The following is a 15,907-nucleotide window of genomic DNA, read 5'->3' as shown; positions in this document are numbered from 1 at the left end:
GCAGCCAAAAGCAGAGAGGACCCAGGCCCCACGATACACCCTCGTCCAGGAGCCGCCCAGCCAACACCATCTTTCAACAAGGACACCTGGGTGAGGACACACTGGAGGGATCCCGGTGGGGGTCCTGGGCTGTCTCATCCTCAAATACATCAGGTCATAGCTGACATTCCCTGGGAGCTGTAGTGGCAGTCCCCTTTGTGAGCACAAAACCCAAACTCCTTCCAGAGTGTGTGTGTGTGTGTGTGTGTGTGTGTGTGTGTGTGTGTGTGTGTGTGTGTGTGTGTGTGTGTGTGCACGTGCGTGCATGCTCACATCGCATCACACGCCTCCACTTGCAGCTGAGAGCCCAAACTCCTTCCAGAGTGTGTGTGTGTGTGTGTGTGTGTGTGTGTGTGTGTGTGTGTGCGCACGTGCGTGCGTGCTCACATCGCATCACACGCCTCCACTTGCAGCTGAGAGCTGTCAGACCACTGCAGGGCTTGCCTTTCACATGAGCCTTATTTCAGGCTGGGTCAGGGGAAGGAGAGATTGAACAGCAGCTTTCTCATTCAACTGAGTTCCTCAAAAATGAGCTAAATCAAACCAGGTCGTGGTGGTTTTGGGAGGTGGGGCAATTTTGTTTGTTTTTCTATTTCTTAAAAAAAAACAAACTTCCAGTGGAATTTTTTTTAGCTGCTGATTTTAAATGTTAATGAAAAAACATGAATTCAAAGGCACATCCCTGAGCGGCTGACACAGGAGTTGCCCGGAGGTTTGCAACAAATCCTCCATGCTGGAGCAGGCAGGGCAACCAGGGTTTCAGGAAGAGCTGTTTTGTTACAAGTTCTTTATGGCAACAGCCCCCACCCCACCGTGGTCACGACTATGTATCAATTTATGTATCAATGCCAGTTGTGGAGGTGAATGGGACTTTGTTGTTTAATCGCTCCTGATGGATCGTCTCTGCTTTCCTTCCCAAGATGATGTGGTCCCCCAGGCCAGGCTGAAAAGGGGCTCGGTGTGAGCCTGCTGTCCGGAACAGCAAGGAACAGACACACAGAACAGACGGATCACCACGAGCCGGGCACCCACGGCCAAGGGCAGAATCCAAACAGTTTCCCACGGGGCTCGTGAACATGGGCGGCCTGTTAGAATGTCCCCAAATACTTGAAAGAAAAAGGGCCGCACTTCATTTGATAAAAGACAGATTGCAACCAGCAGCTTACAATAGCTCCTGATTAATCTCAACACTGCAGGGAAGACCTGCATCGTATCGGATATCAGGAGGGAAGATGAAACAGCAAGGGGTCCCAGGTGAACCTGGGACTAGGGCTCATTTCGCAGAGCAAGCTCGGATGAACCATGCAAAGATGGTCTTCTGTCTTAATGTAGTGTGGATCAGGCAGGAAAACAGTGCCCCTGCCAGAGGCTGTGGGACACAGATCAGCCCTTCTTCTTAGTCTTGGCTCCTTCATCCATCCCTCAGGGTTGCTTCTCTTCATAGTAACTGGGTGCCCGTGACTCTTCCCGGAGACCTCGGGCTCTGCATCCAATTCAGGACTGTGATGTGGCCCCCACCTCGTGGGATTCAGTTTCAGAGCCTCATCTCCACTCAGTGGACTTTCCAGAGACCTGGCTGGCCACTGACGGCCCGGAAGGAAGTGGGCAGAGGCAGCTCGGACTGGCCTATCCCCTCCCTGCACCCACAGATCCCACTTTCCAACTGATGTCACAAACTTGACCCTCCACCGCAGAAGGAGCAAGTCGCAGGAGGGCCGGAAGTTGAGATGACGACCTAGTGCAGTTTTCAAGAGTGTTTCTGAGGCTTCTGGTGCTGCCAGGAGCCCGTGGGGAGGCGCTGCAGGAAAAAGTCACGAAGGTTCATAATGCTGTGTGTTGCATTCCTCGGGTGTAGCTGAAGACACGGAAGGCCTCTGAACACTGTGGTCATTCCAGCTTTTCCCTTCCCTCTCCCGGCGGTGAGCCTGGCACGGGGCTGACTGTAGAACATGTGGTTCACGGGAGCAGAGAGAAAACACCATCCTTCTCACACCACACACACAGGTATCAGACGGGGAGGAACCAGTTCTAGAGGTAAAATCGATGGGTGGCCCATCTGTGTTGTCACAGCCACCTCTTCGTACACAGAGGTTGAATTTTTTTCTTTTTCCTTAATACAAGGGTTCACTTCCACGAGAGGCAACTGAGAGGCCCTGTGAAGTGACTTCACGTCCACTCCAAAGCCATTTCAGTCGCCAGAGTCCCGAGTTTCTAAGAATCAAGAAGTCTCAACGGGAGGGGTGATTCCCAGGCATTGCCCTGGGAAAAAAAGCAGCACTGATATTATCTTAGAAATATTTCTTCTATCTAGTGTGATAACAACTCACTCAGATGCTAAAAAGTGTTAAAATATAGTTCACCTTTCGCCCTAACTCTATTTATATATAAATCCCTGAGAAGGTACCTGTCAAGTTGAAATTCACTATTTACAGGTAATAAACATCAGGAGTGCAAAGCGGACAGCGGATCCTCTGTACAGCAGGGCGGCGCTCTCATCTGTCAGGTGAAACTGCAAGTCACTCAGTCGTGTCCGACTCTTTGCGACCCCATGGACTATGCGGTCCATGGAATTCTCCAGGCCAGAATACTGGAGTGGGTAGCCTTTCCCTTCTCCAGGGGAATCATCCCAACCCAGGGATCGAACCCAGGTCTCCCGCATTGCAGGCGGATTCTTTACCAGCTGAGCCACCAGGGAAGCCCCATCTGTCATGAGAGCAAGCTAAATCTCCCTCCCTATACAAAAAGGTGGTGGTGGATGGGGCGGAATTCTGCACAGAAGCAGCGGGTGAAATCTGCCGTCCATTCACTCTTGAGTGTCTGGAGGGCATGATATGGTAAGTCATCAGGGACACTGTTGATCTCTCATGACTCCATGGTTTTCTGCTCTTTTTAGACCTCTAAGTAGTGGTGCCAGGGATGATCAAGGCATTTTAGCTAAATCTGGAGCAGAAGATAGGCAGAAAACAAAAAAAAGAAAAAGAAAAAGTGAGGGGAAAAGGAGGCAAAAGGGCCATCAGGGAACATATGTGGTGACAGAGCTGGGGGGCGGGGGACACTGCCCATCAGTGACCCTATCCCTGATTGACACTTGAGGAGAGGGAGAGGTGAGCCCTTGGGGAGAAAAGTGCAGGCAATCATTCAAAGCAACCAAAACATATCAACACAAAACATGATCTCAATGCAGGGTGTGGACTGGACCATCAGGGAGACGAGACGTGTTTCTCTCCACCTCGGGGACCAGCGCTCATCTCATCCAAGGGCACTTGGCCAAGCCCAACTCTCAAGCTCAAGGGTGACCCACAGCCTACCACATCAGTGATTCTCAAAGCGGGTCCAGACCTATGGGTCATTCTTCCTGGGCCCTTCTGGAACGAGGGAGGAATTCATTAAAATCTGACTTTAAAAGCTGTATTATCGTCACATCTGCCTCCCATTAGCCTGGGTGCAGCCTGATGGTCTGTTCATTGAGGTTTTTTGGAGAGATGAGTGTAAGATGCTCGATGTCTGATGGTGGGGGGCGGGGGGAAAGAGGAGGGAGAGGCCAGTGCCATGCCGCCCACATCATGAGATGGATGGGTGCTTGTCGCCACGTGGCCAGGGAGCACGATTTCCCCTGTGAATCCAGAGACAGAATAAACAGCTTTCCATTGGTCTGTAATGGTTTAAATTGATGGCTTATACACAGGATAATATTTAAATAAAGTGCTGTTGGTAGTGCATATATGAGAGATACTCTGCAACCCAGATAGCCAGACATTCATTAGTATTTCTCAGCTTTTTGGAGATAAAACTATGGGCAGAAAATTCCCATAGAGAGCTCAGGCAAACCACACCTGTGCGCTGCCAAAGTTCCCGAATCTTGGAAAGTCTACAAAGTCTGCATGAGGATGAACTGAACACAAGGGGCCATCATCAAAGGAAAAATAAAATTCCACACCAGGGATCTCTTGGAATTGAGTCAAGGGGAGGAAGCAACCCAGCTCACTCCAGGAGAATTTGCCAAAAATATGTTTGCTTAATATTCAGCTCTAATCCCTATTTCTCAAAAAATGTATGGCCCACCCATGTCAGTAGTTTGCAGAACACTACGCTTTTAGCATCTCTTTTTACATCTTAAGGATATTTGCATTCAATTGTCTAAGAGCACATAACTTAATTTTGTATTTCTAGTAATAATTTATTAGAGTTGCCCCCATTTTCTTAAACATCTTTTTTTTCTATTTTTGAGTATGTTCAAGACTTTATATGCAGATTATCTAAAACCCCTTGCTTAAAATGAGCTTAGTTCTAGCAATAAATACACACTCCTCTATACAGTCTCATACTTTGACAATTGGTTTTCTTCATTTTTACCACTGGATGGACAAGAGAGCTTCAGAAATTAAAGGAAATTTGACTCCTCTGTCTTACTTGATCATTTTGTGGTAAAGCAGCAAATGCGTTTATCCAATAGAAATCTTCAACATCACTTAATCCAATTAAGGACGTGTGGTGCTTATGAGCACCCCCAAGGAGATGGAAAGGCAAAGCCCCCAATAAAAAAAAAAGCAAAAGGGGGCCCACATGAGGAGAATGCCACAAATTCTATATGAAATCATAGACATATCACAAATAATTATTGCTAGAAACCGTATTTTAAACAAAGGGTCTTCAGACAAATGCATTAAGACCGTCATAAATATTTACAAAGAGCCCTATCACTGGTCAAGTGCTGTAAGCTGGATCATAACTGAAAAATACAAAACTATACAGAAAATGTCCTTTGGATAAACTGGTCTTAAATATTTCTTCACTGAGGTTCTAACGGGGGCTTTCCTGGTGGCTCAGTGGTCGAGTTTTAGGTAGAATGCCCACTACGAGGACTGACTGCTGGGTTAACTGGTTTTAGGCGATTCAATTAGGGCTCGGCCCAGTTCACTCTTGGGTGCAGCCTGAACAAACAGAAACGTTTTCTGGGCCCCGGAGGGAGCCTTGCGCCCGGGCTGTGCTGTGCGTAAAGGGCAAGGGCGGGGGCGGGCGCACACTTGCAGGAAGGACCGCACCCAGCGTCCCCGCCGCCTCCCCCGGGGCTCAGGGCAGCTTCGCATCCCCGGCCGGCGGGCTCTGCGTGCGGCCTCACCCCCGCGCGCCGGACACACCCCGCCTCACGTCCTTTTCCTCCAGGACGACGTCCGCTTTTCCTTCTGCGCCGCGGCCAGCCGCTGCTTCTCCGCCTCCTCCGCCTTCCGCTTCTCCTCCTTGGCCTCCTTGTACCGCCACTTGGGCAGCTGCAGGTGGCTGCTGTCCTTGGTGCTGCCCCGGGCCGCCCGCTCGGGCTGGAAGGTGGGCGCGGGCGCCTTGCTCACGCGCACCTTGGGGATGGCCACGCCGGGTCGCACGCTGCTCCGCCGCAGCAGCTGCAGGGGCAGGAGGCTGGCCCTCCGGGGGGCGGCCGGCGGCTGCGAAGACGCGAGGCCGGCTCGGGGGGCCTCCTCTTTGGAGACCCCCACGGCCTGGGAGGTCTGGGATTGCGGCTCGGGGCTCTCCCCCTTGCCCCTCTCCTGGGCTTGCGTGTCCGGGTCCCCGCGCGACCCCAGGATTTCCTGCACCGCCAGCCGCCTTTTGCCCACACAGGGGGGGCTCTCGGGGCACACGGTCTGGCAGACGATGGCCACGGCGGGGCTGTAGAGGCTCGTGGTCATCTTGACCATGTGGTCCAGGGCTCCCCCGTCCTCCAGGCCTTGGCGCGAGCGGGAGGTCAGTGTGGACCGGACAAAATCCGTGAGCTTCTGCAGGCAGCTCTTGGAGCCCGTGGGCTTCTGACCCGCTTCCGGGCCCAATGGCAGCTCTGGCTTGTACTTTTCCCCAAACTGCTCGGGGCAGGGTCGCTCCAGTAGCCTCTGGATGACCCGAACCGCTTCAAACCGTCCAGTGTAGGCAGCCCACTCCTGGGAGGACATTCCCCGGCGGGAGTCCCTGGCGTGGACATCCGCCCCTGAAAACCAGAAAGAGGAAATAGGAATGGGTGGGTGCAAGCAGACCTTTTCCCTTCCACAGGCAGAAAACAAAAGACAACAGAAGACAGAGACAATTGACTCTACCTTGGAGCTGGGCCGCCTGGATGAACCCACACCTGACTGTGACCTCCTGCGTTTACTCTTATAACACAACCCACCCTGAAGTGCTCAACGTCATGGTTTGTGCTGCGTTTAGTCACTCAGTCGTGTCCGACTCTTTGTGACCCCATGGACCGTAGCCTGCCAGCCTCCTCTGTCCATGGGATTCTCCAGGCAAATACTGGAGTGGGTTGTCATTACCTTCTCCAGGGGATCTTCCGGAGCCAGGGATCAAACCTGGGTCTCCTGCCTTGGCATGCGGATTCTTTACCCCTAGCACCACCTGGAAAGCCCCTCTTTCCTATAAATAAAACTGCCTAAACTCAGCACCTAAATTGTGGAATTTTTTTTTCTAGAAATAAGACTTCAAGAATTTCTGGCAATGGAGAGACAGGTGGTTTGTAACACCTGGCGGATGCTACTAGAATGTTCTAAAAATACTACCAGTAACTGTCACTAGCAAAGCATTTGCTGTCCTATTTATCAACTCTCCTTTTCCTCCAAGATCTCATTCCTGGATGTTATGATTCTTATTTTCACAGGAAGTGTGTGGTTCTTCACTTTTGGTGCTTCAGGTTAGCTGGTCTAGGGTCTGTCGTCTTTACCAGACAGTGGGCTTCCAGGACAGAGGCACATCTTAGTTGTTTTTGCTTCCTTAACACATCTTTCTGGTTAGTGGGAGGCATGCATTTAATAAATGTCTCTTACAATGGACGGTAGTCATGGTCGCTGAAGGCATATGCCTGAGGACTCGAAGCTGATAAGAGAGAAGTGTCCAGACCTGGGTCCTGACCCTCAACAGTCTGCACGTGCCCCTACCCTGCAGGGAGGCCTCCTCCTCTGTGAACTTTCTTTGTCAACAGAGCCCAGGTCTGGTGTTCAGGGATTTAATCCACAGTAATCTAAGTGCACTGTGAAAGTGTTTGTACATGCAATCAGCATCCACGGTCACCTGACTTTATGTCAAAGAGATTAGTGCCCAGGATGTGGGTGAGCCTCGTCCAACTAGCTGAAGACCTTAGAACAAAAGCTGATGTTTTCAGGAGAAGAAAGAATTCAGCCTTCAGACCGCAGCATCCATTCCTGCCTAAGTCTCCAGGATCCTGGCCTGTTCTACAGATTCCAGGCTTACCAATGCCAATTTCTCTAAAATGATGGTTGTTGTTCAGTCACTCAGTCGTGCAACACTGCAGCTCCATGGACTGCAGCACGCCAGGCTTCACTATCTCCCGGAGTTTGCTCAAATGCATGTCCATTGAGTCAGTGATGTCATCCAACCATTTCATCCTCGGTCACCCCCTTCTCCTGTCTCAATCTTCCCCAGCATCAGGGTCTTTTCCAATGAGTTGGCTCTTCACATCAGGTGGCCAAAGGATTAGAGCTTCAGCTTCAGCATCAGTCCTTCCAATGACTATTCAGGGTTGATTTCTTTTAGGATTGATGGGTTTGATCTCCTTGCAGTCCAAGGGACTCTCAAGAGTCTTCTCTAGCACCACAGTTTCAAAGCATCAATTCTTCGGTACTCAGCCTTCTTTATGGTCCAACTCTCACATCCATACATGACTACTAGAAAAAAAAAACCTCCCTAAAATAATTCTCTTAATATATATATCTCCCACCTGTTCTGTCTTTCTGGAGAAATCTGCCTGCTACATCTTCACAGTCTCCCTTACACAAGTCACTGCATTCACAAATCTCCCCATACCACCCACTGCCCCTCCTAATATTGCAAAGTTAATCTTCAATGCAACTTGATGATATGTTTGTAAGTTTCAGTAAAAGAGAAATTAATAAGGAATTGCTGTTCAGTTAATCTTGGTCCAATCTCAGCCGCATATACAGTTAAAAATCATTCAGGATTTCAAGTCCCCTTAGTCATATTTCCACTGGCAAAACAACATGGTGAAATAGGGCAGTTATCTAGCCTGCAAGGCCCACGGGGACCAGGCTTGGAAGTGGCTTCTGCATGTACGTCCCACACAGACTGCGGTGTCTGACACGCGAAGGCTGGTGAATAAGTACTGAGAAGGAGTAGGGGTCTCAGTGGCTCCTTTGTCCTGCAGCCCCCCTGGCCCCCTGGCCCAGGCAGACCCAGCTCACCTGAGTTTGCCCAGTAACACTCTTAATGCTGTGACACATTAAAGAATCACCATATTAGAAGAGTGATAATTATTTGAAACTGGAAATCAGGATGGAACTCATTAGCTAGAGTACAATTTATAAACTGACTCAAATGAAAAGGGGGCAGTAAAAACGTCATTGCAAAAAATAGATGACACATTAAGCCTTAATTAATTGCATGTCACTTGAAAAGGAGCAAACTGCAAAATTAAAATCTTAATGAACACGGCCTGAAAGAGACATTTTTCAAATGCTAATGGAAAACTAAAGGAACAGCTGTCAAAAGTTGAGTGTGCCTCTTCCTCTCCAAAATCATCTTGGAAAATACAAACACTTGAAAGAACAAAGGCCATTCTGATTCTAGTGCTGCCCAAGAGTCTTGAGTCATGCTACAAATGGGGGATCCACTTCCTTAAGAAATCACTGTGCTTCAGGGTACAGTCGTTAAATCATGACAGACAAGTACTGATGATTAGGATTCTATGCATGTACCTCTCAGAGAGTATGGAGCAGTTCTGAAAGGCCAGTGTACCAGTCTCCTGCCCAGGAGACTCTTGGTATCCTCACCCCCAGCCCCTGTTGTTTCGCCCAGGGCTTCAGCAGTGCAAACAAGAGCTGAGCTCCTGACAATTAGTTCATTTGCTACCAAGTTGAGTGCTGTGAGTTGTCTGTACAGGATCCTCTATTTTATTCAAGGCAGCAACTACTCAGTACTAGGCAGTCCCTCATCACTGGTCTAACCTTGAGTTTCAAAACTTTGGAACTATTTGAACTGTGGTGTTTGAGAAGACTGAGAGGCCCTTGGGCTGCAAGGAGATCACACCAGTCCTTCCGAAAGGAAGTCAGTCCTGAATATTCATTCGAAGGACTGAGGCTGAAGCTGAAACTCCAGTCTTTCGGCCACCTGATGTGAAGAGCCAACTCACTGGAAAAGACCCTGATGCTGGGAAAGAGTGAAGGCAGGAGATGAAGGGGACGACAGGATGAGACGGTTGGATGACATCACTGACTCAAGGGCCATGAGTCTGAGCAATCTCCAAGAGATGGTGATGGACAGGGAAGCCTGGCGTGCTGCAGTCCATGGGGTTGCAGAGAGTCGGACACGACTGAGGGACTGAGCAGCAACCACACTGACGCTTGGGCCAGATGACTACGTGGTGAAGGCTCTCCTGTGCTTGCAGGACTTTAGACAGCATCCCTGGTCTCTGTCCACTAGAGGCCAGTAGCACTCCACCAGTTGTGAGAGCCGAACCTGTCCCCTGAGGAGCCACCTACAGCTCCACTCCACTGAGGATCACAGTGCTGACCTCTGTGCCCTGCCATCTTGTTTTCCATTTTCCCAGTCTCCCTTATAACCGGGCAGTGAGCCCCAAGGAGAAGGCTGCTGCATCCCTGATCAAAGGGACGCTTGGGACTCCCCTGGTGGTCCAGTGGTTAAGAATCCGCCTGCCAATGCAGGAGTCACAGGTTCAATCCCCGGTCCGGGAACTAAGATCCCACACAGAGGGGCAACTACGCCCTGGGCACGGAGCCTACTGAGCCCTTGTTCTAGAGCTACGACTACCGACGCCCACGTGCCCCACCAGAGCCCACACTCTGCAGCAAGAGAAGCCCCAGCGATGCAAAGCCCGTGCACCTCAACTCGAGAGTAGTCCTTGCTTGCTGCAGCTAGAGAAAGCCCACACATAGTAACAAAGACCCAGTACAGCCATAAATAAACACATTGATTAAGTTTAGAAAAAGGGGCCACATTGTCAGTGATGCTGCCTCCTGTCCGAGACACGGATCCGAGTCCCGGAGCTCCGGTGAGCATCCGAGCTCTTCATGAGGTGACCAGTTGACATACTGGAAGGCAGGGAGGGTGGAGGATGTGGGGGCAGTGCTGAGTCAACAAAAGGACAGAGGAAGAAACCCGGGTCTGTGATGTTCTCAGGGAGTCAGGGCCAGCTCTGCAAGGTGACTTCCAGTGAGGTCAGACAAACAGCTGCTTGCTTTATTTAATCAACTCTCAAGTCAGGATTTCTGTTATTGGAAGAGGCAAACCTCCTAAAAGGGACTAAAGGAAGACAGTCTACCTTCTCTTGCTCATTCTTAGCACCCTTTCCCCCAAGAGTCAAGGCCGGGTCCATGGGACCAGCAGGAGACAGGCAGAGCCCAGGACGCATCACTTCCTTTCCTATGTCTCTGTAAGGCCCCAATCCACATGATGTGCTAAGTCACTTCAGTCATGTCTGACTCTGTGTAACCCTATGGACTGTAGACTCTGTACAACCCCATGGACTGTCAACAGGTTCCTCTGTCCATGGGATTCTTCAGGCAAGAATACAGGAGAGGGTTACACGCCCTCCTTCAGAGGATCTTCCCCACCCCGGGTTCGAACCTGGGTCTCCTGCACTTCAGGTGCATTCTTTACCATCTGAGCCACCCCAGGAAGCCTATCCCCAAGCAACCTACCCTTCAAATGAAGGCCCCACTCCAGTTTACCCCCACCAACATTCTGCTCATGTTAGACATGAATGAGTCCATGCTTCGTCCTGGATGGGGTGGGGGGGTCATCTTTCCCTTCCCACCTAGACAAAGGTGATTACAACACACCCAGACAGCTTCCCCTTTTGTGGCCAAGGACCGCTAAGTTTCCAGCCTTACCAGAACAAAACGAGATGAAACCACCAGCACAGGCCGGCGCAGGCGCACCGAGACCTAAAAGGTGACTCATGGTAACCCTGGGTTCATCATGCCGCAGTTGTAATAATTCAGCACTGCGTGTTTGCCCTCCCCCAAAGCCCTGGGGTTTCACTCGGGTGCTTGTGACTAAGCGCCTGCGGGCAAGGAGGAAGTTACACAACCTACAGCTGCCAATCAACCTGTCGTCAAATTACGCAGAACGTAAGGCGGGATTTTCCATCCTGCAAAAGAAATGCCACCCGTCGTCGTGGGGCGCTGTCTGGTTTCGCTTCTCTCTCTCAGGCTCATACCTTTGCTTTGCTCAGTAAAACTCTTGCTCCTTAAAACTGCTTCGTGTCTCTCGATTGAATTCTTTTTCGTCAAGAGGACAAGAACTGAGGGAATTGCGGTTTTCTGGCGGTGACGGTCACACAAGCTCACTGTGGACCAACCCTTATAGGCCTCCTCCTGGGCCACCTCCGGCCTGTATCTCAGGCACTTGGGGTGTAATCAATATGATATATTCAATATGATATGATATTCTATGATATTCAACATGATATGCTATTCAATATGAATATCATATATTCAATATATAATCAATATATCATCTTGGGGTATAGTCAACATGATATATTCAATATGATATGATATTCTATGTGATATTCAACATGATATGCTATTCAATATGAATATGATCTAGTCAATATATTAATCAATATGATATCTTGGGGTATAATCCTTATGATAAATCAGAAGGCAGGGTCATCAGGAAGAGCCCTTAAAGGCAGGGGTTCCACCCCACCCCCAGGCTCTTCAGTCTGAGAGGTCTCGGCAGCGCTGATTCCCAGGTGCCCACCCAGTAACTCACATGGCTTCCTCTTCCAGTCTTCCCAGTCTGGCTTCCTTATCCCTGCCTGGCTTCCTGGGGTGACTTTCTCAAACAAGCACTTGCCCCTGGTCTCACTTTCGAGAACAAGTAGCTCCGTGTCCTGTCTCATGACTGGCTTTCATGGGTGCCCACGCTGAGACCATGCCCTTGGTGATATAAAATCCCCGATTTTTAGCTCTTCTTCTGCTTAATAACTTGAAACTATGCCAACTTAATTATGGGAAATTCATGTTTTCCTCTACAAGCAGAAAGAAACCTCTCTGGGAACATCGTATCCTTCGGCTTTCCGGAAACACACAGTCAGGGCTTGCCTACAACAGGGATGAGGATATGATCATTAGCAGTAATGCCTCTGCTCTCTGCTCATTAAACGAGCCTCCTCTGCCTTCCTTTCTGTCTGTTTTGTTCCCCACGATCACAGGGAAACTCGAGGCTTTTGTTTGCTTGTGTTTGCTCCCCAAGTGCTGCAGCAATGAAACACGTCAGATGTGAAAGCCAGCTCACTTAAGCAAGTCTGGAACCTGCCAACCTCTGCCGGGTTCTGCTTCTCTTCAGATATAATCACATCCTCCGTACGGTTCTCAGAGCCACTTATTAGATAGATCCGTCACTTTGGAGCATTAATATTCCACTGAATTAACAAGGTTCTGCAGTCAGCACCACCCAGCCCCAACCCCGCCGTGATATCAGCAGAGCTGACAGTTCTCCTTAGGAAGCCAAAAATGAAAGAGCGAACAGATCAGCTTTTTAGAACCTGGTGATATTTTTATTAAAAGCCTAAGTTTTGGTAATTCTGACATTACCTTGTTCTGCCTGACAAGGTAAGATAAGAGCTCATAGGCACTCATAGGTTATGAACTATTGGAAAATCTAAACAGTTTAGAGGTGGCATTCAATTCAATGACTCATCATTTCTAAAAGGAAATAATTCTTATTAAATATAATGAAATTCAACCCAGATTCAGAAAGACACTCAGGTTCAGAAGAATACTGCACCCGAAAAAATGAGAATGAGATCCACAATTTTATCCTAACCATTATCACATAGTACTGCAAAATGCCTTTTGCTTTTAAAATGATCACAGGATGACCTGATTCTGTACTTTGCTCTTAGCTGTACGTAAACATCAACCCAAAAGCAATACTCAGATCTTAGGATCTTTACAGGCTTTAGTTTTTCTCAATAAATTCAAATGGAAATAAGAAGACTTTAAAATATTCATGCCAATTGTTTACATTGTCTCAACAAGTATCCTTATTGCTATGTATCAAATTCAGAAAAAACATTCAATCAAGTATTGTTTTCTCTTCTAAAACACACACACACACACATCTACTGTAAGAGAAAAATGTAACCCACTTGCCTAGGGAAAAGCAGAAGCTAACTTAGTGGCAACAGCAGAAAATGAAAATATTCTAAAGTTAAACAACAAAAGCCTTAGAGGGCAGTCAAGAGCTTCCTGAAAAAGGTGTCAGATTCTCTCTTCACTTTCCCCATTGTTTCCCATTTACATCGTATCAGTGGCTTTCAACAACGGTAGACTTTCGCAATAGGGGACGTTTGGCAACTTCCGGAGATATTTTTGGTTGTCAAAACCGAGAGGTGCCACAGTCACCTAGCCAGCAGGGGCCAGGGGTGCTGCTAAACAGCCTGCAATTCACAGGACAGCCAAACCCTGAAGAATCACCTGGCCCCAGTGTCCACAGGACCAGGATTAAGAAACCCGAGTTACACGCTCATTACCCTCCATAAGAAAGTTAAGTGTCTCATCATAAGGATATTTTTAAAGGGAAAAGTATACCATGGTTTTTCATTTAACAAATCATATTAAACACACACAGTCACTAATAACCGACTTCCCTGGTGTTACAGTGAGGAGAAGCTGCCTGCCAAGGGCTTGATCCCTGGTCAGGGAAGATCCCACATACATGCCGGAGCAACTAAATCCGAGCACCACAACCACTGAGCCTGTGCTCTAGAGCCTGAGAGCTGTAACTAGTGAAGTCTGCGTGCCCTGGAGCCCGCGCTCCACAAGGAGAGACGCGACCTCGATGAGAAGCCCTCGAACTGCAAGGAAAAGTAGCCCCCACTCGCCACAAAGAAAGCCCATGCGCAGCAACAAAGACCCAGCGCAGCCAAAAATAAATACATGATTAAAATTTTTAAAAAACAACAAAATCAGCAATAACAGTAATAACCTTCCCTCCTGGCTCAGATGGTAAAGAATCCACCTGCAATGCAGGAGACCCGGGTTCGATCCCTGGGTCAGGAAGATCTGGAGAAGGGAATGGCAACCCACTCCAGTATTCTTGCCTGGAGAATCCCATGGACAGAGGAGCCTGGGATGCAGTGCATGCGGTCGCAAAAGAGTAGGACATGACTGAGCAACTAACAATTTCACATTTTTCACTTTTTCAGCCATTACTGACGGCTTCCTCCATTCCAGGCAACTGTCCGCGTCATGTGTGAACTCATTCAGTCCCCATCATGACCATCTGCAGCAACTACTGACGTCCGCTGAATGAATATTACAGAAGAAACAGGCCTGGAGCAGGAGGTGATTGGCCTTGGGTGTAGGGAGGCTGAACGGAGGAGCTGGAATTGGACACCAGGGTCCAGTTGGTTTTATGTGTCTTTCTGCTCTGACTATGTTCAGTTCAGGGATGCGGGCCCTAGAGGTTTGTACTCGTGAGGGATTATTCTGGTCTCATGGGGTTGTGATTACTTGGGTGGGAACAGGAAAGGGAAAGTATATGAAACCAAATGCCAAATTTGTTAACCAAATAACAGAGGAAAAGGGGGAAAACATATTAGCATTGAATACACTGTCTTAAGTAGGCCCATCTCTCCTGAGATCTGAAAAATGGTTCTGAGATCCTGTAACTGCCTGAAACCTACACCAGACCCAGGAAAAAAGAATGACAGGAAATCCCATTCATGATCTGGAGTGATTAGGAGGCAATTGATCTAAAAGCAAGAGGGTTTGTAATTCAAATTAATTCACTGGAGAAAATGCCTGGATCAACAGGGTAAGTTTTTGGTGGTAAAAGTAAATGGCTACACTCAATTATAACTAGATCCAGAAGTAGTAAAAGCAGAGGAAGTGCCCCCCCACCGCCCCCCCCACCAAACACAAAGGCATCATAATCACCATTTAATTAGGAGGGACTATCCCTCCCCAACGTTCTTGATAAACCTCATGGAAACTGATTGCTGTTGTTTAATTGCTAAGTCGTGTCTGACTCTTTCTGACCCTATGGACAGAGTCCCTCTGTCCCTGGGATTTTCTAGGCAAGAATACTGGAGTGGGTTGTCACTTCCTCCTCCAGGGGATCTTCCAACCCAAAGATTAAATTCAAGTCTCCTGCACTGGCAGGCAGAGTCTTTCCTGCTGAATCACTAGGGAAGCCCATCGCTTAAATGAAACTGTCATTGAGTTAAAAGCACAATCAATGAAATTAATTTCAATTAAGATAGTTTTTAGTTGCAAAAAAGTCCTTCATCTTGGAAGCCTGTCTTTGATTACAGAATTTATTTTTCTTATAGCATCTCCTAAAACACTCCAGTTAAGTAAAGCAGGAGAAAAAATAAAAATCCAAAGTAGGTTGGGAATCCTCTAACTCCCATCTAATCACAAGGCGAGGGTCTTCCAGGTATCACTAGTGATAAAGAATCTGCTTGCCAATGCGGGAGATGTAAGAGACATGGGTTCGATCCCTAGGTTGGGAAGATCCCCTGGAGGAGGAAATGGCAACCCACTCCAGTATTCTTGCCTGGAGAATCCCATGGACAGAGGAGCCTGGAGGGCTACAGTCCAGGGGTGGCAAAGAGTCGGACACAACTGAGAGACTTCGCACATGCACACACAAGGCACTGAGATGGGAGGGCATGCCTTCTCTCCGGGAGCTCGTAGGATCCAGCGAGATCGGCTGAAGCCAGTGCCAAGAACAAAACCAAAATAAGATGAGGAAAACAAGTAACAGTGACAACAGCATCTCCCACTGACTGAGATGTTAAGACGCTCTCTCTGCGCCCAACCCTGGGTGTGGGCTTCACAAACGTTTTCTCACTTAATTGTCAGAGCAACTCAAGGAG

The 15,907-nt window shown here is 48.6% G+C and overlaps 1 protein-coding gene across 1 annotated transcript in view; it reads right to left on the bottom strand.

Annotated features, from left to right (window-relative positions):
- Positions 1 to 3,550: 3,550 nt before the first annotated feature.
- The window catches only part of ANKRD33B (ankyrin repeat domain 33B), a 98,708-nt gene continuing 86,351 nt past the window's right edge, over positions 3,551 to 15,907 (bottom strand). The window contains exon 4 of the mRNA XM_043489106.1: positions 3,551 to 6,013. Within this exon, the coding sequence (XP_043345041.1) occupies positions 5,184 to 6,013 (830 nt within the window). The 3' untranslated portion in view covers positions 3,551 to 5,183. The remainder of the gene's footprint in view (positions 6,014 to 15,907) is intronic.

This window comes from Cervus canadensis, chromosome 16 (assembly GCF_019320065.1).
Source record: "Cervus canadensis isolate Bull #8, Minnesota chromosome 16, ASM1932006v1, whole genome shotgun sequence".
Taxonomy (NCBI): Eukaryota; Metazoa; Chordata; class Mammalia; order Artiodactyla; family Cervidae; genus Cervus; species Cervus canadensis.
Note: the sequence above shows the minus strand (reverse complement) of the source record. Positions and strands in the feature narration are given on the sequence as shown.